General features: G+C 42.7%; 1 protein-coding gene across 3 annotated transcripts in view; it reads left to right on the top strand.

Annotated features, from left to right (window-relative positions):
* The first annotated feature begins 309 nt into the window (after window positions 1-309).
* LOC148021335 (Tetratricopeptide repeat (TPR)-like superfamily protein) overlaps window positions 310-24,445 on the top strand; it is a 101,256-nt gene continuing 77,120 nt past the window's right edge. For 2 of the 3 annotated variants that reach the window (XM_087699211.1, XM_087699210.1), the window contains exon 1: window positions 310-621. In XM_087699211.1, coding sequence (XP_087555337.1) covers window positions 481-621 — 141 coding nt within the window. In that variant the 5' untranslated portion in view covers window positions 310-480. The remainder of the gene's footprint in view (window positions 622-24,445) is intronic. The other variant, XM_087699209.1, reaches the window with a different exon arrangement.

Here is a 24,445-nt window from a genome sequence, read left to right as displayed (position 1 = left end):
TGTAAGCCCATTCAATATAAGTACTCTCACCTAAACTTTACGTTTAAACCATATTCCATGCCTACGTGAAGTTTAAACTATTACCGAGTCGACCTCATTGTTTAAACAATTTTATGCCTTTGTAAGTTGAAATAGACCATTGCTTTGGTGATCTTTTTGCTGACGTGAAATAAAAAGAGAGAAGCTTTTGGTAGATACTGAAACTGCAACCATTATTATGTTTTCCTTTAGATCGTATTTACATTTTTGCAAATTTGCAGCTGTTTGAATTTAATTTAACGTAAACCCTTTAGATACATTAGCATACTTAAACCCTAGGCAAGAAGAAGATCATGCGGATCTCTATCCATTAAGGGTAGCTCATACTTCGTCGACTTACAGGAGCACGAGGAGCAGAAGAAGAAGTCGCAGTCGCTAACAGTTGGCCCGGAGACCTATTGATGCCCTACGAGCGGAGTGGAGGAGGCGGAGGAAGAGTAAATGAGTGCGAAGACGAGTGCTGCTGTAGCAGAGCGTCGACTACGCCCGCTCTGGGAAGCCATTGATTCTCAGCAATACAAGAATGCTTTGAAGCTTGCAACAAATCTCCTGAGCAAGCAGCCTAATTCGGCTTATCTCATGGTATTGTTTTGACTATCCTTTGCAATGTTGAAGGGCAGACATTGTCACCTGTGGACTCATTCATACCATTGTCTACGCTTTGAAGACAAAGACGTCATCATTTTTGCAAGCTCTTGTATCGCCATAGGTCCTTAAATTACGTCTCTCCGTTTCTCATGCACATACAGCTGTTACAGAATTTACATACTTTTTTAGAAAAATGAAACTGTTCCAAGGCAAAGAAAATGCTGTTGATGCTGAGACTAGCAAACTTCTAGAATGGTGTAGTGACTGCAAGATAATATAGTAGGGCTTCATGTACAGTACTCCCTGCAGTGCGAGTCTGAAAATGCGTAACAGATGGCCACTTTTGTGTGAGGAAATGCCTACCAACTTGTGGCAACTCTTTTTTTAGTCCATTTGTACTTTCTAATAATCTTTGGTTAGTAGGAAAACTGATAGGAGTCTCCTTGACGAGAATTTTTGGCCCTCCCCATGTAGAGACCATTTAGGATTATTAAAAGAGCAACTTTAGAAGAAGTTATTGATAAGAAGGAATATTGGAGGGGGATACTGCCGTACAAACTAGAGATTGATTGTGGATCATCTAAAGGCTAAGGACTGACCATGTTCTAAATATGAAATAGACATGGGGAATCCATGATATGAACATTGGTGTGAAAGATTTTAGACAGTACAAACACATGCTACATGAGCTTTTGAGCTCTATGTAAATTGCAATGACACAAAGTTGCCTATTTATCTTCATTGTTTGAATGATAGAGACGAAGAAAGTCCTAAGTTATTGTTGATGCATATGAAATTGGCTACCCTCCTTTTTCTAGGAAAGTACACTATGGTGGTTGTCTCCATTCACATGGTCCATATCAAATGAGTGATGGCCTCCTAGAGATTGAATGGGAGCTACAATGGAGGGCTAACCATGTTGAAAATTTAAACTGATAGGGGCAATCTATGATAGAGACATTGTTGTATAAGATTTTAGGTAGTACAAGTGCATTCCTTATGAGCTCTTCAGCTTTTTGATAATGAGAATGACATAAATTTGCTAATTTATATATTTTTAGTGATTGATAGAGATGAAGATTTCAGGGTGCAGCATTGTTGTAGCAGATGCACATGTAGAGAGAGAGAGAGAGAGAGAGAGAGAGAGAGAGAGAGAGAGAGAGAGAGAGAGAGAGAGAGAGAGAGAGAGAGAGAGAATATTAGCAATCTAGTCAGCTCATGTGTGAGTTTGGGCTATGCCTAGCATTAGTAGGTATTTTAGGCATTTTATTTTGGTCATTATGATGATTATTTAGGCATTTATTGCTGGTTGACCAGCACTAAATGTTGGTTGACATGTTGCCATTTATGGCACTATTTTGATTTGTATATTCCGGACTTTCGTCCTTAGCCATTCATTCATTCATCACCTGAGGTTGTGTTGGAGAGAAGGAGCGGGTGCCAATGCCTATGCAGATAGTGACTCATTGTTGTATGGGACTGTCTCGTGTTTGATATATGGAATCCATTTCTTAAGCATTCTTTTGAGTTCTCTTCTTTGTAGTGTTCTTTTGTGTTTTCTCTTTCTTTATCTTTTGTCTTGTGTTCAATAGTTTATTTCAACATCTGTTTATGCTTCCATTGCTGTGTCTACTTCTAACATGGTATCAGATTTCAAGATCTATGTACTTGTTGCTATGTTTTGTTGATTACAGGTCTTCCCTTGTTGATCTTGTCAGAAGTGGAGCAGCAATGGAAGCGTAAATATATGCTGTAACAAACTGCTGAAACACAAGATAAAAGAGAAAGGAAAATAAAGAACACTGAAGAACACAATATAGATGAGAACTCAAATGTATGCTTGGGAAATGGAATCCATATATGCAACACGAGACAATCGCATACAATAGTGAGTCACTGGCTATGTGGGTACCGGCATTGGATCCTCTCTGCATGGAGTATCCATACATGTGATGGTGGCAGATGAGTCATTGAGTGAGAAGGAGAAGCTTGAATATATAGGACAAAAATATGTCCTCAATATGATCATGTCGGCCAGTAATAAGTGCTCAATATGACCTTAAAATGATACAAATAAAAATCCCTAAATATTCTAAATAATGTGCCCAACCTTTGCTTGCACAGACTCACACATGAGGTTATATATCTGCTAATATCCTCTCTGAGATCATGGGTCATCTGATAAAATAGAATGATACAATAAGAATAAATCATGAACCATACAACTTAGAACCTCCAAGTAGAATCATGGATATCCAAGCAGTGGGTGATCAAGCTACCACCAAGGTGCCTTGAAGAGAAGTTGATCGTATGAGCTTCTGAAAATAGAGAAGATCATAGTATATCTTTGTATTTATCCCAATGTCTCTCAATAGCATACATGACCATCCTATCAAAAATGCCTCTAAAATATACGTGATCATGGATTCTCCGCCTTTAGTCAAACTGCTAAAGTGTCCCCTCATGTGAGCTTATGACTAGGAACCAATCCTGCTTTTGTCAAATAAACAACTCATGATGAACTTGGATGTCAATCCTAGCTCTAGGACTTGAACCTGCTAGACTTCACTCAATGTGTCAGGAAAGTCCCTTTGTGGATCCTATGGATCTGTACAGATGTATACATAAGGTGCGGTTGCCCCATCTCACCACCCTCTCACACTCTCTTTGGCATTGGAGAATCGTGATGGATGTCGTCACCACTACTACTAGAAAGCAACTGAGATAGGGGCCATCAATCCCTTTCCGCGAGCCAAAGAAGCTGATTCTTTCCACACCTTGGACTTCTCCTTGGCTGAAGGATCAGAGTTTGAGTCTGAGGCAGATGATGACTTGTCGGAGGAGTCCACATCCCGCTTTGTCTTCTGCTCCTTTCTCTTCTTGGAAGCTGCTAACTCTTTGTAGTCCTTTTGGCAAATGGCCCTTCTTGCCACAGTGGTAACATTGGGCCTTCGACTTCTTCTTCTTTGAACCCCTCTCTGAGACTGCAAAAGCCTCACCTAAACCTCCATAATGTGTCCGAAGTTGCCCTTGTAGTTGCAAAGTCGTCTCATGCTCAAGCAACATCGAGAATATATGAAGAAAATTGACAGGAGTTGTAGATGTTTGCACCTGTAAAGCATTCGCCACTCAAACGTCAGAGGAAGCTTGTAGAGTAGTGTACCAACAAGATATGCCTTTGATAGGGCAGATTGCATAGTCCGAAGTTGGTCTTGGATCTGGGTAACTCGAAGTAGGAATGATTGGATCATATCTTTGGTTTCAAACTTTAGTCATTGGAGTTGGCCATAGAGTAATGGCTCTATGGTGGAAGGAGCCTAGAATATCAACTGAAACTTCGACCAAACGTCTGAAGCTATCTTGTAGGAGGTGATTGTCGATAGGACTTCTTTGGAAATACATTGAAGCAAGGCCGAGTAAGCACAGGCATCATCCGAATCCCATGTAAGCTTGTTTCCTCATGGTCATCTTGATCAAAAGCAGTTGGAACAGGAGAAGGCCATTGAGGACGTGTAATAGCTCCGCAAACCACATACCATAACCGCTTCTGGATGAACCAAGCCTTCATCATTGCACTCCATGTGTGATAATCAAGTCCATGGAGCTTGTTATCAGCGGATGTGCATGGAGCAGCCATCTATAGAGGATTTAGAAGAGAAGTAGAGAAAAGAAGGTATTTGGAGAGGGAACACAGCCAAAACACGAGCACAGACTGCAAAAAACAAGAGTTTACATATAGTATAACCCAAAAATCTGACCAAAAGAAGACAAAAGCTGCTGCAAAAGATAAAAAAAGCTGTCAAAAACTACCAAAAATAGCAAAAACGGCTTGATAATACAAGGGCCCAGCTAGGAGGAGATGTAGAGACACCAAAACGCAGGTTGGAATTGACATGTAGGCAGGAGAGGGGCTGACGTAGGCTATACAGATGCTGATGTGAGCAAAAACGCAAGAAAAATAGGTCACCTGGTTGGAGCAGTAGTCGCGTGATCAGCAATGGTCAAAACAGTTCTAAAATCAGCAAAGAAAACACAGTAGGAGCATAGAACTTAAGCTTTGATACCATGCCAAAAGTGGAGCAGCAATGGAAGTGTAAATAAATGATGTAATAAATTGCTGAAACACAAGACAAAAGAGAAAGGGAAAGAAAGAACACAATATAGATGAGAACTTAGATGTATGCCTGGGAAATGAAATCCATATATCCAACACGAGATAGTCGCATACAATAGTGAGTCACTAGCTGCGTGGGCACCGGCATTGGCTCCTCTCTCCATGGAGTCTCCACACATGTGATGGCAGACAAGTCACTGAGTGAGGAGGAGCAGCTTGAATATTTAGGACAAAAATGTGTCCTCAGCATGATCAGGTCTGCCAGCAATAAATGCTCAATATGACCATAAAATGACAAATAAAAATGCCTAAATATCCTAAATAATGTGCCCAGCCTTAGCATGCACAGACTCACATATGAGCTGATATATTTGCTAAGAGATCTTGACTTTCCTTGAGTGCTACAAACTCATTACAGCTTGGCAACAACTGTCTGCTGCCAATTGTAATGTTTCTTACCTTTTGCAGGCTGTATTTTTGGTTCAACAGGCTGTGCTTCCAATTTTGTGTTATTTTATTGCTAATAAATGTGCGTATTGCTGCACAATTGCTGCGTTTATAATGCCTTTGTAGGCTGGGTGACAACATTCTTTGGCTCTTGATATTGTTTGTTGGCTGTAATCCATCTATTTTTCTTTGTTTTTGCAATCGTTTTTTGAAATTGGCTTGTGTATAGTGTGTGTGAACTTTGCTTAGCACAGTCTATGCTATTGGTTCGGCTGTACTCTCTCTTTCTCCTCCTCTTCTTTCCTTTATTTTCTCTTTCTATTCTCTTCAGATGGCTTTTTCTTGCTGTTCCACCGATGACAAATTACATGGCCTTGATTACCTAACTTGGAGTGGTGTTATGAAAGCATAGTTTGTGCAAAAGCGGTTGTGGTATGTTGTGTTTGAAGTTTTTGAGTGTCTTGAGCATCCTACTCCTCTTCGAGTTGATTTTGATAAGGACAACTATAAAGAAGTTGTGCTCACATGGGATAATGATGATATTCGTGTTTATTTTACTTCTCTTCATTGTATCTCCAAAGAAATTCTTTCGGCAGTCATCTCCTGTAGGATTTTCCTAGAGATTTAGACGAAGCTTTAGATGTTGTATGAGGCCCCTTTGACCATGCGTGTTGTCACTCTTTATGGACAGTTTTAGTAGATGAAGTTTGAGCCAAAGGATGATATCTAGTTATTCTTGCTTCATGATATATAGATACAAGATTAGCTCTGATACTTGTAGTCCACCCTTCTAGAGATTTATCTTGTGGGGATTGTGCTTTGTAAGCTCCCTCATGAGTTTGATGGAGTGGCCAATACTTGGAGGGCTCAAACATCTTAGACACCTATCAATTTTCTATGTGTCTTCGATATTGCTCGAGTATGTGACATCTTTGCGATTATAGGGGAGGCTTCGATTGTGATTTGGTAGCTCCAATGAGGCCTTTACAACTTCGGAGGGGGGTGATAAGAAGTCTAAGGCTCATTGTTATCATTGTGGTAAGAAGTGATATTTGTGCAAAGATTGCAAAGAGTTAGTGGATTTCAAGGAAGAAGAAGGAGAATAAGAAGAAGCAAGATACAGACTCCTTTGACAAGTCATCTGTCTCCTTTGACTCCAACTCGAATTCTTTGGCCAAGGCCAAGGTGCAGATAGGATCATCTTCGTTAGATTGAGGGAAGGGCTTGGCAACCCCTCCTATTTTTTCTTTCTAGTGTAGGTGATGCAGTCATTCCTCATGACTCTCTAGTGTCAGAGAGGGTGGTGAGGTGGGGTAGGTGAGCCTCATCTATGTAGGTATACAGGTGTACAAGTTCGTGGGAGGGACTTCCCTAACGCATCAACTAAAGTTTGACAAGTTCAAATCTTGGAGTTGGGATTGACTTTTAGGTTCATGATGGGTTGTAATTTGATAGAGAGCAGGATTGACTCCTAGTTTGAGTTCACATGAGGGGACACTTTGACAGCGTGATTGAAGGCGAGGAATCCATAGGCATGTATGCTCATAGGCATTTTTGACATGATGGTCTTGTATGCTACTATGCGGTACTATTGACAAACATAGAGATGTTTTATGATTCTTCTCTATTTTCAGGTCTTGGTATGATTGACATTGACATCAAGTTCTCTCCGAGGCACCTTGGTGGTGGCTTGATTACTCACTGCTTGGGTATCCATGGTTTTATTTAGGTGGTGGTGGTTGTATGGATTATGAGGAGTGCTTATTATTGTATCATTGGTGGTGGCTTGATTACTCACTGCTTGAGTATCCATGGTTTTATTTAGGTGGTGGTGGTTGTATGGATTATGAGGAGTGCTTGGTGGTGGCTTGATTACTCACTGCTTGGGTATCCATGGTTTTATTTAGGTGGTGGTGGTTGTATGGATTATGAGGAGTGCTTGGTGGTGGCTTGATTACTCACTGCTTGGGTATCCATGGTTTTATTTAGGTGGTGGTGGTTGTATGGATTATGAGGAGTGCTTATTATTGTATCATTGTATTGTATTAGATCATTGATAATATGAGAGAGGATGTTAGTTGTCTAGTCGGCTCGTGTGAGTTTGGGTTATGCCTATAATTACTAGGTATTTTATTTTGGTCATTATGATGATTATTTAGGCATTTATTGTTGCCAACCAGCATTAAATGCTGACCGACCTACTATATCACGGGAATGTGAAATTTTTGAGATGATTTGCTCTTGCTAATAGCATTTGATTAATTTAATAATCAAATGTGCAATGTTGTAAGGCACATGTGATGCACATGGCATTTATTTCATGGTAATGGTCTAGGAGCATTGAGGAAGCAATGGGTATCAAAGGTAAAATTTGTGACAAGTTATGCCAGCTGGTGTCATTTTGGCCTTAGGAGAGTTAATTGACCATTAAGTGTCAATGTGACACTAGGGACTAGGCATTAATTAATGAATTTGTACCTTTCCAAGGGCGAATTAAGGTTGGAAATCACTTGAGATTGCAAATGGCCTAGCCAATTGAATTGTGGACAGGCATGTTTAATTTTAGGTAGGGCCAAAAGGGCTGAAATAAATTTTCAGAATTAATTAATTTTGAAAATTAATTAACTAGCTGAAAATTGCTGGAAAATGGGATTAGAAGGCTGCCACTTTGCAAAAATGTCCATGCAAGGGGGGAGAAGGCTGTTTGGGGGCTAAGAGAGGTTGATTAAGTTCATTGGCTGGCTGTGAGAGGGAGGGGGTTGTTGCTGCTCAAATTTTGGAGCTGCGAGAGGCCATTGGAAGCAAGTGACAGCAATTTGGAGGTGCCAAGGATCAGGCAACAAGAGTTTTGTGGTGCCTAGGTGCTTGTGACAGTAATGGAAGGTTGGCAACAGTTGCATTAAATTGCCTCCATGCAGCAGGCAATTGCATTTATTGTAGGTTGGAGCAGGATGCAGGCAGTTTCAAAGCATTTTCTGCGAGGAAACTCTAATTTCTCTCTCATCTCAGCATTCTCTCACTCTTCCTAGCCTACCCTCAAAGTATCTCAGCATATCTCAGCCAATTGAAGGTATTCTCAGTTAGGTTTGGTGGACAATAGTCAGAATCAGCACTTGAAATTCGAGGAATTATCAGGGATTTTAGATGCCAGCTCATGCCATTTGATTTGGGGCAGCATTTGGCTTGTTTGTGGTCTAATTTGTATAAGTCTTGGGTGAAGATCAAGGGGCAATTTGTTCAAACGGCTTGTTGATTGGTTATTCGTAGCAAGGGGCTTTTAGATCAATAGAGGAGGTCAAGAAATTGTTAAGACTTCAAGCTCTGTCTATCTGCTTATGTGTGTGACCGACAGTCTAACTCTATGTCGAGCTGTACATAGCAAGTGTGGGACATTTAATAAGTCAGTGGTTTCTGACTTAACCACAATTAGTACATTGACTAGATGACCTAGTTGTAACTGTTCAGCTCTACTAGTTATGAGAGAAAATAATGAAAGAAACGGGATGAGTTGATTGCTCAGTCTCTGTTGCTCCAATCCTACTCTATCATCTAACATGGTATCAGAGCCATGAACCATGGAATCCTTGAGAGCTCGTAGCCTGGTATTGGCAGTGTAAAAGCTAGAACTTGAAGGGAAAAGTTTGAAGCTGCAGGGAATAGAAGCCATAGCCAACATTGGAGAAATATACATAAGATTTGGATCTCCTACACTTGTTAGAGCTTGTTGATGTATGCACGAGGGATCATTGGCAAGTGATAGAGCCTATCAGTGAGCTCATTTGTGGTTAGTATGAGCAGCAATATGTAGACGTGATGCAGCAAATTTGCGCCTAAAAAAAAAACATGAGCAGATCTTACCACTACTAATCATCCACTTGTTTGAGCAATCATATGGGACATCTGAGGCATACATCAGAGCCTCTAGTGAAGAAGCATTAGCTTGTGAGTGACCAGCAACTCATTGTTAGATAGTCATTTCTTGGACAGTCGTACAGCAAAGGACACGTCAGCAGAGGACACGTCAACAGTCAGACAATAGGCAGCGTATAGGTGCCACATGGCACAGCAGATACAAGTGCCACTTTTATGGGCAGTCGGATAGATTCTGCATTATTTTAGGTGCAGTCGGCTGCATTTAATGCAGCCGACCTGCTGCTGTGATTGCTATTTTTCCTGGCTATAAATAGCCAGCCCCTGGTGCACACTTGTTTTGTCATTATTCAGTGATTCAGATTCTGATCTTGAGGTCTATTGGCTGAGACAGATTGTACTCGGGCTGACGGAGATTGAGGTCATCAAGTCGGAGACACACGCAGATATTTCCTCTGCCCTCGTGTATTTCTGCACGCTTATATAGTATACTACACTGTAGATTTTCTGCGTTTACACTGTCTCCTTTTCTCTCTCTCTCTCTCTCTCTGTGTTCACTCTCTCTCAGTCTTTGTCCTATGCTTCCCCATCGCTGCACTCTGACATGGTATCAGAGCGGTGAAGATGGACTGATTGAGGGTTGAACCTATCTAAAGAGGAGATTTCAGCGTGACACAAGGCTGCGTTTCCAGGAAGGGCTGCGCATCGGATCAAGGCTGAAGCAAGCATGGGCTTGCGAGAAAGGAGTCCAATCTGTGAATTTGCTGCATGTTATTGCTGTTCGAAGGGGAGGAATGCTGCGTTTGAGGCCTTTGATTGTAGATTTTATCTTTTCATCGCCTGCGGCGGGTGAAAAAGGTTTGGACAGCGGAGGAACCAGCCCTAGAAGGCTGCGTTTTCACAGTTAGAGGGGGCTGATTTTGCGTTTGTGCAGGTATTTCAGGTTAACATATCTAGAGAGACTGATTTGGAGTTCCAAGCGATCGTGGACAGGAAGGTGCCTGTCCTACCGGCTCTTCCATTGGATCAAAAGCTTGATGGTGACAATTACCGCATCTAGCGGGTGATGATGTTGGCTATTTTGGAGTCTTATGATTTGGAGGAACTGGTGATGGAGGAGATTAACAGGCCCTCGGTGAGAGACGAGTCCAAACTCTCTTCCAATGCTCGTGCGGAGTCAACCAAGGCCCAGTCTCATTGGAACAAACTGAATGCAAAGATTCGATCTTTTCTGTTTCTATCTTGCACTACAGCTGTGATAGCTCACATTGAGCACTTGACGGTGGCTCGAGAGATATGGCTGGAGCTCGATTAGATGTACAATCGGATGACCTGATGAAGAGGGTTTCTTTGAAGGTGCAGATGCGGACCTTGTCCATGAATAAGTCTTCTTCGGTTCGGGAATACATCAACAAGCTTCGGCAGCTTCAGATGTAGGTTTAAAATGCAGGAAAGCCTATTTCCTTCGAAGACATGGCGATCACTGTACTATCCTAGTTGCCGCCACGATTCGGTACTTTTTATTCCGCTCTTATTGCATTAGGGCGGGAGTCGACTCTTCGATGGGAAGAGTCGGTTTCTATGGTCTTGGACCAGGAGGAACAATTGAAGGGAAATAATGCTTCCAAATCGAAGGTATTGGTTGGTCAAGCCTCTCAGAAGAAGGGGAAGGACCAAAAGAAGAAGAAGGACAACAAATCTAAGAAGGACAAGGAGAAGGAATCGACTTGCCATATTTGTGGAAAGACTAGTTATTGGAAGAAGGATTGCCCCAACAAAGATAAGGACACCAAGAAGAAGGACATGAAGGATTTTGGAGCGGTGGTTCACCCTCATCAGCTGCTTTTTTACACTTAGCAGTCATTGAGGACTCTACACCGAAGACTTCTGATGCTGTGATGACAGCTTCCCAGGCTTGAGAGTGGATCGTGGACAGTGGTGCCTCACGGCACATGACTTCTTTTTCCGTTGGTGTTGCCCATTTGCGACCTTTGCGTGGGTAGATTCTCATTGGAGACAGCTCGTTTGTGTCTATTGCTGCGTGGGGTGAGATGCAGCTTATTCCAGATGGACGTGGTGATACCCACACTTCTGAGATATTGTATGTGCCAGGTTTGGGGTATCATTTATTTTCGGTCTATAAGATTTGCGCTCTTGGTCTCTTTGTGGAGTTTGACAGTGATACTGTTCGAGTCCTTGATCGTGGATCGAGGAAGGTTCTCTTTGTAGGGTATGAGGACAGTGGCGTCTACAAATTGAAGTCTTCTTCAACTCTTACTTCTCTTCTTCTTACTTCTCAGACACAATCTGAGCTATGGCATGCTCGGTTTGGCCACCTGAACTACGAGTACCTTAGGAAGGTGTCGCGAGGATCGTTTGTCTGAGGATTGCCAGACATAGTGGTGAGCCATCAACCATGTGTCTCTTGCATTCGTGGGAAACTGCATCGGGATGCGATTCCCAACAAAGCTTCTAGGTGGTCTACTTTACTCATGGAGCTTGTCTCTACGGATCTTTGTGGCCCGATGAGGACCGAGTCCTTGAAAGGGAGCTTGTACTTCATGTTGATTGTAGATGACTATAATAGGATGACTTAGGCCTATTTCTTGACTTTGAAGTTGGAGGCTTTCTCTCACTTCAAGGATTGGCTTCTCTTTGAAGAGAACCCTTCTGGCCGGCGACTGAAGACCTTGCGTTCAGACAAGGGAGGTGAATTTATGTCTAATGAGTTGCTTGTTTTTGTGCAGATAGGGGCATTCACCAGGAGTTTGCTAACACCAACACTCTCCAAGAGAATGGGATTTTGGAGCGAAAGGACCGAAGTGTGATTGAGATGGTGCTCACCATGATGGAGCATCGATAGACACCTCAGTTTTTGTGGGCCAAGGTAGTGGCTATCGTAGTTCACATCCTCAATCGATCTCCCACTTCGGCCATTGACAGGATGACACCTTTTGAGTCTTACTTCGGGACTAAGCCTGATGTCTCTTATTTCAGTATCTTTGGGTGTGATGCTTATGTGCATATTCTGAAAGACGTAGTGTGATAAGTTCAAGGCAGCCTTCCAATGACAGGTTTTTGTTGGCTATAGCTCCCAGTCCCAAGGTTCGTTTGTTTGATCTCGTCAAGCGGGATGTCTACACGAGCCGAGATGTGCGGTTTGTGGAAGTTTCGGCCACAAAGAGGGGTGAGGAACTCCTCGTCCTTGGAGATCCAGGGGAGAGTTGGGCTCCCGCGACGGGGAGAGGTTCGTCCTCCTTCTCGTTGGGCCCGTGACACACTCCAAGATTCAGGGATCAAGGGGGTTTTTGAGGAGTGGGAACCGCAGGATGGACCGCGGAGGTCATGGCGGAACTAGGCACATTCTTCGGAGCTTGTTTGCTCCAACTATTGTTTGCTGACCTGTGTTATGCAGGATCGTGAGCCCACTTCAGTGAAGGAGGCTTTGCAGTGTGATCATTGGCGGAACACCATGGAAGCCGAGTTGGAGGCTATTGAGAGGAATGGCATTTGGTCTCTTGTGCCTCGTCCCTCTCATAAGAAGGTGATTGGTGTCAAGTGGGTCTTCAAGACCAAGTACCTTAGCGATGGTTCTTTGGACAAGCACAAGGCTCGCCTTGTTGCTAAAGGTTTTACTCAGTGCCCAGGCATTGATTTCCATGGTACTTTTGCCCCCATTGCTCGTATAGTGACTATTCAAGCTGTTTTTGCCTTGGCTAGCCATAGGAGATGGTCTGTCTATCAGTTGGATGTGAAGTCGGCCTTTCTGAATGGTGACTTGCAGGAGGAGATCTATGTTGAGCAGCCTCCTGGCTTTGGATCCTCAGATGGGAAAGTTTACAAGTTGAAGAAGGCCTTGTATGGCCTCAAGCAAGCTCCGTGTGCATGGAATGAGAAGATTGACTCGTTTCTTCAGTCGAAGTTGGGATATTGGCGCTCTAAGGCTGATCCGCAGCTTTACGTGCACACTTCCCAGGTTGGCCATGTGTTGTTTGTATTGTATGTTGATGATTTGATTCTGACAAGGGATCATGCACAGAAGGTCCGAGAGACCAAGATAGCTTTACATCAGGCATTCGAGATGACGGATTTGGGGCTTTTTCATTTCTTCTTGGGTCACGAGATTTATCAGTCTGAGAGGGGGATTTTCATCTCTCAACAGAGGTACATTCAGGAGCTCTTGGTGACTTTTGAGATGGAGACTTGTTGGCCCATTACTTCTCCTATGGATCCGAATTGGAAGGCTACTTCACACTCAGATTCTCCCTGATGGATGCTTCACACTACCGTCAGTTGATTGGATCTTTGATTTGGCTTCTCAACACTCGTGTTGATCTTTGTTTTGCTGTGGGTCTTTTGGCAGGGTTCATGACCGAACCCCAACAGGTGCATTGGCAGGCTGCCTTGAGGATTCTTCGGTATTTGAGGGGGACCTTTGACTTAGGGATTTCTTATCCCAGAGGTACAAATGCTTCAGATTTGGTTCTTGCAGGCTGGAGTGACTCGGATTGGGTTGGTGATGTGGACCACCGATGGTCTACTAGAGGCTACTGTTTTACCTTGGGTATAGGTGTTATCTCTTGGAGTAGCAAGAAGCAGCCCACGGTAGCCCTTTCTTCTACTGAGATGGAGTATTGGGCTGCGTCTTCCACCACATGTGAGGTTTTGTGGCTTCGGAGATTGTTGCAGGAGCTTAGCTGCCCCCAGACTTGTCCTACTCTTCTACAGTGCGACAATGAGAGTTGCATTGCCTTGGTACGGAATCCTGTATTCCATTCCTGGACGAAGCACATTGAGATCCAGTATCACTTCATTTGGGAGAAGCTTCTAGATGGGACTATTGATGTGGAGTATTGCAAGACGGAGGATAATCTTGCAGATTTGTTTACGAAGGCGCTTCCCCAAGCTCTTCTTCGGCAGCATTCCAGATCCCTCAGTCTTTTGACCCGTTCAGGATCGAGGGGGTGTTAGACAGTCATTTCCTGGATAGTCGTATGGCAGAGGTCACGTCAGCAGTCAGACAGCAGGCAGTGTATAGGTGCCACGTGGCACAGCAGGTACAGGCGCCACTTTTATGGGTAGTCGGACAGATTCTGCATTATTTTAGGTGCAATCAGCAGACCTGGTGCTGCTGTGATTGCTATTTATCTTGGCTATAAATAGCCAGCCCCTGGTGCACACTTGTTTTGTCATTATTCAGTGATTCAGATTCTGATCTTGAGATCTGTTGGTTGAGACAGACTGCGCTCGGGCTGATGGAGATCGAGGTTATCAAGTCGGAGACACACGCAAATATTTCCTCTGCCCCTGTGTATTTCTGCACTCTTATACAGCATACTACATTGCAGATTTTCTGCGGTTACACTGTCTCCGTTTCTCTCTCTCTCTCTCTCTCTGTGTTCACTCTCTCTGTCTTTGTCCTACATTTCCGCATCTCTGCACTCTGACACTCATGGACCAGCAGCAGGCCAGAAAATGTGGCTTGTAGAAGTTGCGCCTGCTGTTCCGACAGCTATACCTGGATAGATCTGAAGGCAGCCTTGATGAATAATGTATATGCATCCAATGTGACATATTACTTGCTAAATGGTTGAGCATTGGCATGAGCTCATGGAGCATTATGTATGCTGTAGCAAACTGATGTAAAGCAGACTGAATGCGACCAGCAGACTTGTGTAATGCAGGCTGAATACTCTTGTTGTGTATGGTAACTCATAGGCAACACTGAAGTCTCAATAGACAGTGATCATTGAAGAGCTTATGCTTGGTGGATGCTTGACAAAGCATATATGTTATCTCTTATGTTTTTGATCTTGGATTGGGAGTATCAAATGCTCAGTGTTTGAAGATAATGACATGTTGAAATCTGTCTTGGAATTTCCAGCACTAATACAGGGCAGATCCACCAATGCTTTGGAACGATGGATATGACTATCAAGAATGCTTAATAAATGTTTGTGCAATACCCATGTACACCTGGGCATGATTAAAAGCGATTAAAAATTCAGTTTTGGAATGTATTTACAGATCTGGAAATTACAGGCTGAAATCTGTAATTTGAATGTATGACAGCCATCACTCAAAGGTTGAAACATACTGACATCCATTTGGTACCTGAAAGGCTTGAGTCATGCCATTGAAGGTGTAGGTATTTTTGTGGGATATTGTGAGTATTAAATGCCCAAATTTGGACTGATTTACTGTATCTAGCCTTCCTTCCATGGATGGGTGGTAAATCTTTGATTACAACTTAATTACAGTAGCTAATAACAAATGTAAATCTGAAAATACAAATTTACCTACTGATCTTGGACAATGCACACCTGATTGGCCCCAAAATTGGCACCTCTTTCGGTATTTCTTTAGCTTTAATGAAGAAAAAATTGATTTACAATGGGATTCTCCCGATCCCTTTCGCAATCCCAACTCCCCCTGCTGTCCAAAGTGATCAGGAGGTCTTCAATGTGATTTGCCCCTTGATTCGGGCACTTAATTGGCCTTCATCCACTTCATAGATTATGTAAATGCTCCAAATTCAATGGCTGGCTAGTCCTCCACCTGAATTTAGCTGAAATTCACCTTCAGCCTCGAAAAATCCAAGTCTTGAAGCTTCCAATTTTTGGCACCCTTCTCAAGGTTGTTAGTAAACCCTAATTTTTGTTGTAAATTAGGGTTTACAGCAGAGAAATTTGCAATTTCTGAGCCCCCAAGGGTCCAAATGCTGAGATCTTCAGAGCAAGGTTGTGAAATGATTGGGAGATAGGAGAGAAAGCTGTAGAGAGAGAAAATTCAGAGTTTCTTCATGAAGAATTAAACAAAATCTGTTATTTACTATTGCTGCCCTGTCTCAACAGATTGTAGATGCAAAGAACTAAAGAAAATCAGTCATTTACTGCTGCTGCCCTATCTTAACAGCGTGTAGATGCTATCACTTGCTGTTGATTGGTCTTCTCCAGTCCCTAACTCCCTTAGAAGGTCCTCCAATGGTTGCAAATCAGACTAGCAGCATCTCCTTTCTCTCTCTTGCAGACTGAATACACTAAAAATGCCTCTCCAATTCTAAAGACGTTTTTAAATCTTGCATGGGCATTTTTGACAAGTGGGAATCTTTCCAAATGGTTTTTTCAGCATTATTCATAATTAAATATTAATTTTTAGTCTTTAAATATTGAAAATTAATCAATAATTATTTTGGTGTTTTGAAAAATAATCTAACTGGTCAATAATTAAATTGGCTAGGCAACTTTCATTCCCGAGTATCTATGTGTCATCTATTTGACCATGAGATTGACGTTAGGCACCATTAAATGTCACTTCTCTAATGTCACCAATTGACACTTATGGCCAAATGAATGACCTAGGCCAACAACTCGCACTAGATACCACGAAGTATCTGTGCGGCATAACTTATAGCAACTTTTGCCTTTGACATCCCGTGATTTTCTCAAGTCCCAGGCTTGCAAATTTACTCTAATCCCAATTATAGCTCATATGTGCAACATTTACTTAATCATGTGATTAAAAGTTAATCCACATGTTAAGTGAGTTTCAAAAATACATGTCCTCATTACTTTTACTGCTGGTTATAATAGGATATTAATTGTTTTTATTAGCTGGAAGAATATTTACTTTCATATATGATATACATCCACTGCAATGTGTCCAGATGGATACCTACATGCAGTGGCAATTGCTTGAGATGCTGTGGGCTATGTTGAGGCATAAATACCCTTGCTTTGGTTGAGAAAAGGTTGCTGGTTACACACGGGTTGCTGTTTATAGACTGCTTGTCTGTTCACTGCCAGTTAGTGTGTTTACATACAAAGTATGTAGTAAATGGAGTCTATACAAATAGGTTGTTATACGTAGATGTATTGCTACTTGACTTGGGATATGGTTGACATGTTTATGGACTGAAATACTTTGATTTGAATAGTGGGTTGCTGCTGGAAACTGTCATTGAATTGGAAGGTTGAAACTGATCAGTTAAGAAACCTTGGTTTGTAGGAAGTCAAGTAGTGCTTACAACATGGAAAATGCAGACAAAACAGATAACATAACCCAGATAGTGGGTGAGAAACTTAACAGCAACAACTATGCCATCTGGAAGTTTCGCATGGAGAATTTCTTGTTAGGAAAAGGAGATTGGGATTTGGTAATAGGAGGAGAGGATGAACCCAAATTGCCTACTGATAGGAATCCCACTCCAGATCAGCTGAGAGCTCATAGAGCTTGGACGGAAAGAGCATGCAGGGTTCTACATTGGCTGTCATTATGTATTTCGGATAAAATGATAGTGCAGCTCTCTAAAAGATGCATAGAATACCTTGATTAAATACTATGGCACTACCACAAGTAGCCAGGAAGATACAACTAAAGCAGAAATTCCGTAATATGGAGAGAAAGGGTAGGTCTATTCAAGACTATATCATTGAAATCAAGACCATTGCAGACCAGTTAGCGTCCATTGGCACATAGGTGAAGGATGAAGACATGGTTGTTGTTGCATTAAATGGCTTGGGTCTTGAATATAAATCTTTTGATACTTCTATATATGTGCGGGCTGAAATGCTAGATTTTAATGAGCTTGTGGCATTGCTCATTCATGAGGAAGTCAATTTGGGATTGGCTACTGGTTCTAGTAGCTCTAAGAGCATGGATGCTGTCTTTTACTTGAATCAATGTGGCCGTGGCAGCCGTGGTAGGGGATTTGCTCATGGTAGAGGAACACCATAGAGTATGTCTCATGGCAGTAATACCCAATAGGGTTCAAACGCACAAGGAGGTGGCAATTTTAGAGCTAGGGGGAGATCTAGCCCTAGGGGCAGAGGCTCTTGGCAGCCACAGTGTGTCTTTGACAATCCTAACAAGGATAAGGATTGTCATTACTATGGCAAGTAAGGACACATTGCTAAGGACTGTTGGAAGAAGGAGGGCAATCAGAAGGACAAGCAGCATGGACATTATGCTTTGTCTAGCCATACAGAGGATGATTCCACAGATTGGTTGTTTGCCATGACTTACGTGCAGAATAGGGCTGCTAAGAAGTCGAATGTAGATGATGTTTGGTATATTGATTCGGGAGCATCGAATCATATGACACCTCATGGTGACTAGTTCATATATATGGTGCCTGACAAGAATGGCTATGTATACACATGCGACAATACGCAGCATAGCATTGAGAACAAAGGCATAGTACCTCTAGTTTGTGGATGGGGTGTTATATGCAAGGGTACATGAAGGCTTTGAAATTCTCCGGGGAGGGGGGGGGGTAAGGGGTTGTTTTGACAATCCCTTACGAACCTCGGCTAGGAGGGAAAAGAAAAAAGGACATGAAAGTGTGGGAGCTTTCGCTCAACCGCCAAGACCGCTTATTGTTTCAAGCGTTCCAAGCGAGCTCTAATGGCTCTCTCTCACCTAGCTTACGCGCCGTCGATCCTACGAGTGTAGTGAGCTTACCTTGATGCCCGATCGAGTACCCTCCTCTCTCTTGCACTCCGATAGCTCCACGATTCTTGATGCTAGCTCAAGCATCCTCAAGTCTCCTCCATCTCCAAGCTCTATCCTCCATAGCCGCGCGTGCAAGAGAAGAGAAGAGAAGAAGAGGAGGAGATGGTGCAAGTCCACTGTAGGTTGAGAGAGAGAGAGAGAGAGAGAGAGAGAGAGAGAGAGAGAGGAGGTTGGGTAGGCTGAAACTGGCTGATTACTGTTGCAATGTGGTGGTCCACCTAGTTGAATTGTAGGCGATTGTTTGCTAGGACTTGCTCAATTGTTTGCTATTGCCCGCATTGCCCATTGATTGCATGTGTTACTTCTCATTGCTTGGAGGTTGACTACTTTCTTGTCACCCTTGCTCAAAGGCTTGAAGGCCCTCTAGTTGGCTGTTGTTCATTTAGAGGATGTATTTCTAACACCCTTCTTAGATTCTAGAAGGGTTATAAGACTAAAGAATCTAGAGTGTTGATGTAAAGCGGCCCTTTTGGTGGAGATTCGCAAGGTGTCCGTTGTCTTTTAGTAACCCATAGTGATTGTGCCATCCAATATCTTCACTCAGATGTAATGAAGCATAACATCAGATCTTGATGTGCTTGGTTGATGCGTGAAATGCTAGGTTTCAAACAATGGTTGTGCAACTTTGGTGGTTGTATAAGATAGGAGTGGCTTGGCTTTGAGGACAACAAAGTCTCCTAATAATATCCAATGCCACATAGCCTCTTGTGTGGTAGATGTTCTATATTTAGTCTTTGTAGAAGAAAGGGTTACTTCGATTGCTTCTTGTGGCTCCATGAAACATCACTTGTACCAAGTAAGAAGCAATAGTTGGTAGTTGATTGCCAATGATTTAACATTTCTAGCCTAGTCATAATCGGTCCATCCATGCAACACTAAGGGTGGTGTTTTTTTGAACCTTGATAGAATAGTTCATGATTAGGTGTGCACCTGAGGATTTGCAAAATCTTGATAGCAATCTACCAATGAGTTTTCTTGGGGTCACTCATAAATGTCGCAAGCAGATTGACAAAAAAGTGAAGACCAAGATTGATGTTAATGATTGGGTGTGCTTATCCTGATAGCAACCTACCAATGAGTTTTCTTGGGGTCACTCACCAATGTTGCAAGTAGATTGACTAAAAAGTGAAGACCAAGATCGATGTTAAGCAACTAAATCAATGATCCAAGTAGCCCTTGATAGGTGGAAACATAAAACACCTTTGAATCTCCATGAGTGGAAATCATTTAGTTGGGATGGGTTAGAGTAGAGATGGGATGACGAGTTGTCCTCTCAAAGGTAGCCAAGAGCCCTTAAATATAATGTTCTTAAGAGAGAGAGAGAGATTCCTTTCTCACTCCATTGTATCTTATGGCCAAGGAAGAAATGAAGTAATTCCATGTGGATCATCCCAAACTCTCGATTGAGGATATCCTTAGTTTGCAGTACCATCTAGGTGTGATCACCTATCATTATGGAATTATCGTTGTGAGAGTGCACAACAGAAAGGAACGGAAACACAGAGGCAAAGGAACAGAGAGAGATTGCAAGAAAAGAAGAATGAAATCTGCACTGAATAAGAAAGAATGCTGATACAAATAGGAAAGCGGAAGGAGACTGAGCAATCCCTGCATGCAGCCCACAGTGTCAATGAGGGCATCGGATCAGGCTGATGATGACGGCAATATCGAAGACGGAGGAAGATGATGGAGTCGGAGTATGCACCTACCAGGGAAGGAGGAAGATGAATGAATGATGGCAGGGGTAGGCTATATGTAGCCAAAAATGCCCAAATATGGTAGACGTGCATTAGGGAAGGCCATAAATGTTGGTTGACCAGCAATAAATGGGAGTTGATGACGAATAAAATGCTGAAAAATAAGGGGTAACCTTGGAAAAATCCTAGATGACAATGACAATGTTTGGCAAGTGTAGACAGACTATGGAAAGTAGTAATTGCTTGGGAAATGCACACAAAATCGGACTAGAGGAGAAAATGCATTGAAAGGCAATAAACTGAGTGCTCTAGAATGAGCTTTCTCCTCTATCAAAACAAGTAAAAGATAGATTAGAGCTCCTAAAGTCCTCATCTAACCTAGAGTGAGGCTCATAGGTAGGAGATGACAAGGCATGACAAACATGACTACTAACACCACCTCTCAGATCTTGAATGTGGTAGAAGGCCAAAGAAAAAACGGATCTTGGGGTGGCAAGAGAAATGCCAATGTCGGTGTAGGCCGTCGATGTAGACTGCCGATGAAGAAGCTCCTCACGATCTTAGGAAACCCCTTTTGAAACACTAGGAGCTAGGGAATCCACACCCGCATCACCAAGATCGTCCCTCTCCAAAAGGGATGTGGGGGGTACAAGGGAACTATTGGAGGAGGGGGTGGAGGATAGAAAGGAACTTGTGGACTAGGTGGTGCACAAGTGGGAACAAGTGTAGTAACAAACCATTGCCTTGGAGGATCCTGCATAAGAGATGGGAAATGGAGCTTCTAAAGCCCGCTCTCGTCAACCTGTCGCGATAACAACCCCTATAGAAGCATCCTCAATACAAATGGCTTGTTTGGTGAAGATAACCGGAGTACCAAGCCTAGTAAGGCCATAAATTGAGAGGAGTGGAAAGTCCAAGTCCGGAATATAAAGGGCTTGTGAAAAGGAGCATGAAGTGCGGTTGGGAAACAAAGGTAGAGTACCAATACCACAAATAGGCACTGATACAATGTCACCAATAGTGATTGGACCCTTAGAAGGGCAGAGATCTTGCAACAAGTCACCTCGTGGAGTCATATGACGAGAAGCTCCACAATCAATCGGCCAAGGTCTCTTAGACGACGAGGCAACACTGAAGGAGGCCCCTCCAACTCAACAATATGAAGAAGCATTGACTCATGGGTACCCACTAGAGTAGAGGTAGAAGGGTTGGATGTTTTAGCTCCATCCTTCGCTCTTGGATGAATATGAGGGTATTTCTTTCAACATTTCTCCTCTAGATGTGTTTCGTTCCCACAATATGGGCATTTAGGCTTCTCCGAATTAGAGTGAGAGCTTGAAGAACTATGCTGTCTCTTAGCCTTTGATTTCTGTTTCTTTTTCTTTCCCCCTCTTGAACTTGCAACAAAAGCTTTGGTGGAGGTTGATCCACTAGCAACCTCTTTGGCGCGCTTGCCATGCTCCAAAACAAGCAGGGCAAGCTCCTACCATAGAAGCTTCTCATGGGTCCTCGATGTAATAAGGTTGGTGTAGAAGACATCAAAGTAGGAAGATGGTAGCTGAGTCAAAAGAAGCATAGTCATGTCCTCTAAAGAAATCATCTTGCTAAGGGATGCAAGCTCATCCCTCATATCCTCCAACTTATCAATATGATTCTTCATGGAAGGAGAATCATCAACAACGAGCATTCGTAATTTCTTCTCGAGATTAATCCGATGGGCAAATGTCTTCTGATGGTACAAAGAGGCAAGCTTTGTCCACATGTCCGTTGCTGTTTGTAACTTGTACACATGCACTAGGACAAAATTTTGTAAGCTCGTAAAGAGGAAAGATTGGGCTTTAGAGTTGAGTTGATTCCATAAGGCCGCACAATCCATTGATGATCCAATGGTGGGATCCTCCACTGGACGGGGAATAGGGTGGCTAACAAACTCCCAAAGATCGAAGGTATCAAGGATACACTCCGCCTTACACGACCAAAGCGAGTAGTTTGAACCATCAAGCCAGTTCTCTTTGGGTAAAGAAGGGAGTATGGGCACATGTATAGAGGGTGCCATGGATGGCATATGGAGGCCAGTAGAACAGGCCTTTTGTGAGACATGGAGAGAACTAGGAGGAGAGGGTTTCAGAACAAATAGACTAGGTGACCTCCTTTCTTCACAATTTGTGCGATAATCTTGCTGCCATTCGGAGTGTTGAGAAAGCTTCTCATCTGTATCATCAAAGCTGCAAAACTGGTGGTAAGACATCTTCAAATTCTTGCAAGACACCCACAAGAAATCTATTTTTTGGCGGTAGATAGCCTTGAAACAAGAGGAAACGACTACATGATCACAAGGAAGTTGATGGAGAGGGTTCGCTTTGGGGGAAAGTATTGTTGCCTACACAAAGAAGCTATTGCCTTCAAGAAGAAAGCTACATTTTCAGCAAAACACTGATGTGGCAAGGCCGTCAGGCAGTTTGGATGGTCTCCTCCACGAGAAATTGGCTTAGTGTCTCTCTCAGGCAATGATACCATGTGAGAGTGCACAATGGAAACTAATGGAAACACAGAGACAAAGTAATAGAGAGAGACTCCAAGAAAAAAAGAATGAAATTTGCATTGAACAAGAAAGAATGCTGATGCAAACAAGAAAGTGAAAGGAGACTGATCAGTTCGTGCACTTAGCCCACTGTGTCAGTGAGGGTGCTGGATGAAGCTGACGATGACAATAGCACTGGGGATGGAGGAGGATGATAGAGTTGGAGTGTGCACGTACTAGGGAAGGAGGAAGATGAATGAATGAATGATGGGAGGGGCAGGCTATGTACAGCCAAAAATGCCCAAATATGGACGACTTGCGTTAGGGGAGGCCAGAAATGCTGGCCCACCAGCAATAAATGCTGGTCAATGATGAATTAAATGCCAAAAAAGTAGGGGTGACCATGGAAAAATCCTAGATGACAATGATAATGTCTTGCAGGTGTAGGCAAACTGTGGAAAGTAGTAATTGCTCGGGAAATGCACACAATATCTTGTCTGGAGGAGAAAATGCACTGAATGGCAATAAATTGAGTGCTCTAGAATGAGCTACCTCCATCAAAACAAGTAAAAGATAGGTTAGAGCTCTTAAAGTCCGCATTTGATTCAGAGTGAGGCTCATAGGCAGGAGATGACAAGGCATAACAAACATGATGGCTAACAATTGTTAAGCTAAAATAGATAGCTCATTAAACAACCCAAAACTCAAATTCACTCAACATGTTTCAATATCCTGTAAGCAAAGTCCCAGTGTTTTGGTTGGTTCCTTGTCTATAAATAGACATTGTGCCAGGTCATTTGCATCCTAGCCTACCCTAGTTCATCTTAGTCTCCATTTGGTCTTCGTCACCACATGGTTGTCTTGCCCCAATTGGTGCCACTCCTCTACCGCTTGGCATGGTCACCAATAGCTGCCACCTACCCATCAAAAGGTTGCTACTTGTTGCATTTGCTATCTAGCTGCTATGGTCATCATATAGCCCCCTTAGTGATGCTCTAGTGCATCATGTTGAAGAACTTCTAGAAGACGAGGAGTACACAAACCCCTATGTCTCCTTGTCTCTCCCCAGACTCTCTCAAAGACGTACAAAAGCCACCATGAATCTACCCAAACACTTTCAAAGATATGCAAAAGCTAAACCAGCCTTTCTTCCAACTTGATTAACTAGCAATTGCAGCAACAACAAACTTATAAAACTGAAATAATTACTTGATTGCTTAATTTGGAGATGATTGACACTTGTTTGGTCTCAAAATTGGCATCCCTTGTGGTATTTCTTCAACTTGTATTCCATGAAACTAGTAGTACCTCGTTATTGCCCAATGCTCAATCGACCAATCTCCCTATAAATTTGGGAACAATGGGCTGTCACAAATGACCAAGAGCATCAAGATGCAAGACTCAACTTGCCCCTTGATCCCGTGTGCAATTGGTCACCAATTGGATTGAGAACTCTGCCTCCATTGAAGATAAAGCCTATGTAGGCTGCTTCTTGTTGCTTCAAGAAAGAGCTCCAAGGAGAAAGTAAATCTTGTAGTGGAGCATCAAGTATCAATATCTCCAACCCAATCAAAGTCACTCCAATTTGCAAGAGTAGCTCCCTCTCTATACATGATCTCATAGGATTGAGTCCCTTGTAGATAGCACAAAACGCAT

This window comes from Lygodium microphyllum, chromosome 18 (assembly GCF_053477565.2).
Source record: "Lygodium microphyllum isolate KBCC chromosome 18, Lygodium_microphyllum_v1.1.10, whole genome shotgun sequence".
NCBI lineage: Eukaryota > Viridiplantae > Streptophyta > Polypodiopsida > Schizaeales > Lygodiaceae > Lygodium > Lygodium microphyllum.
Note: the sequence above shows the minus strand (reverse complement) of the source record. Positions and strands in the feature narration are given on the sequence as shown.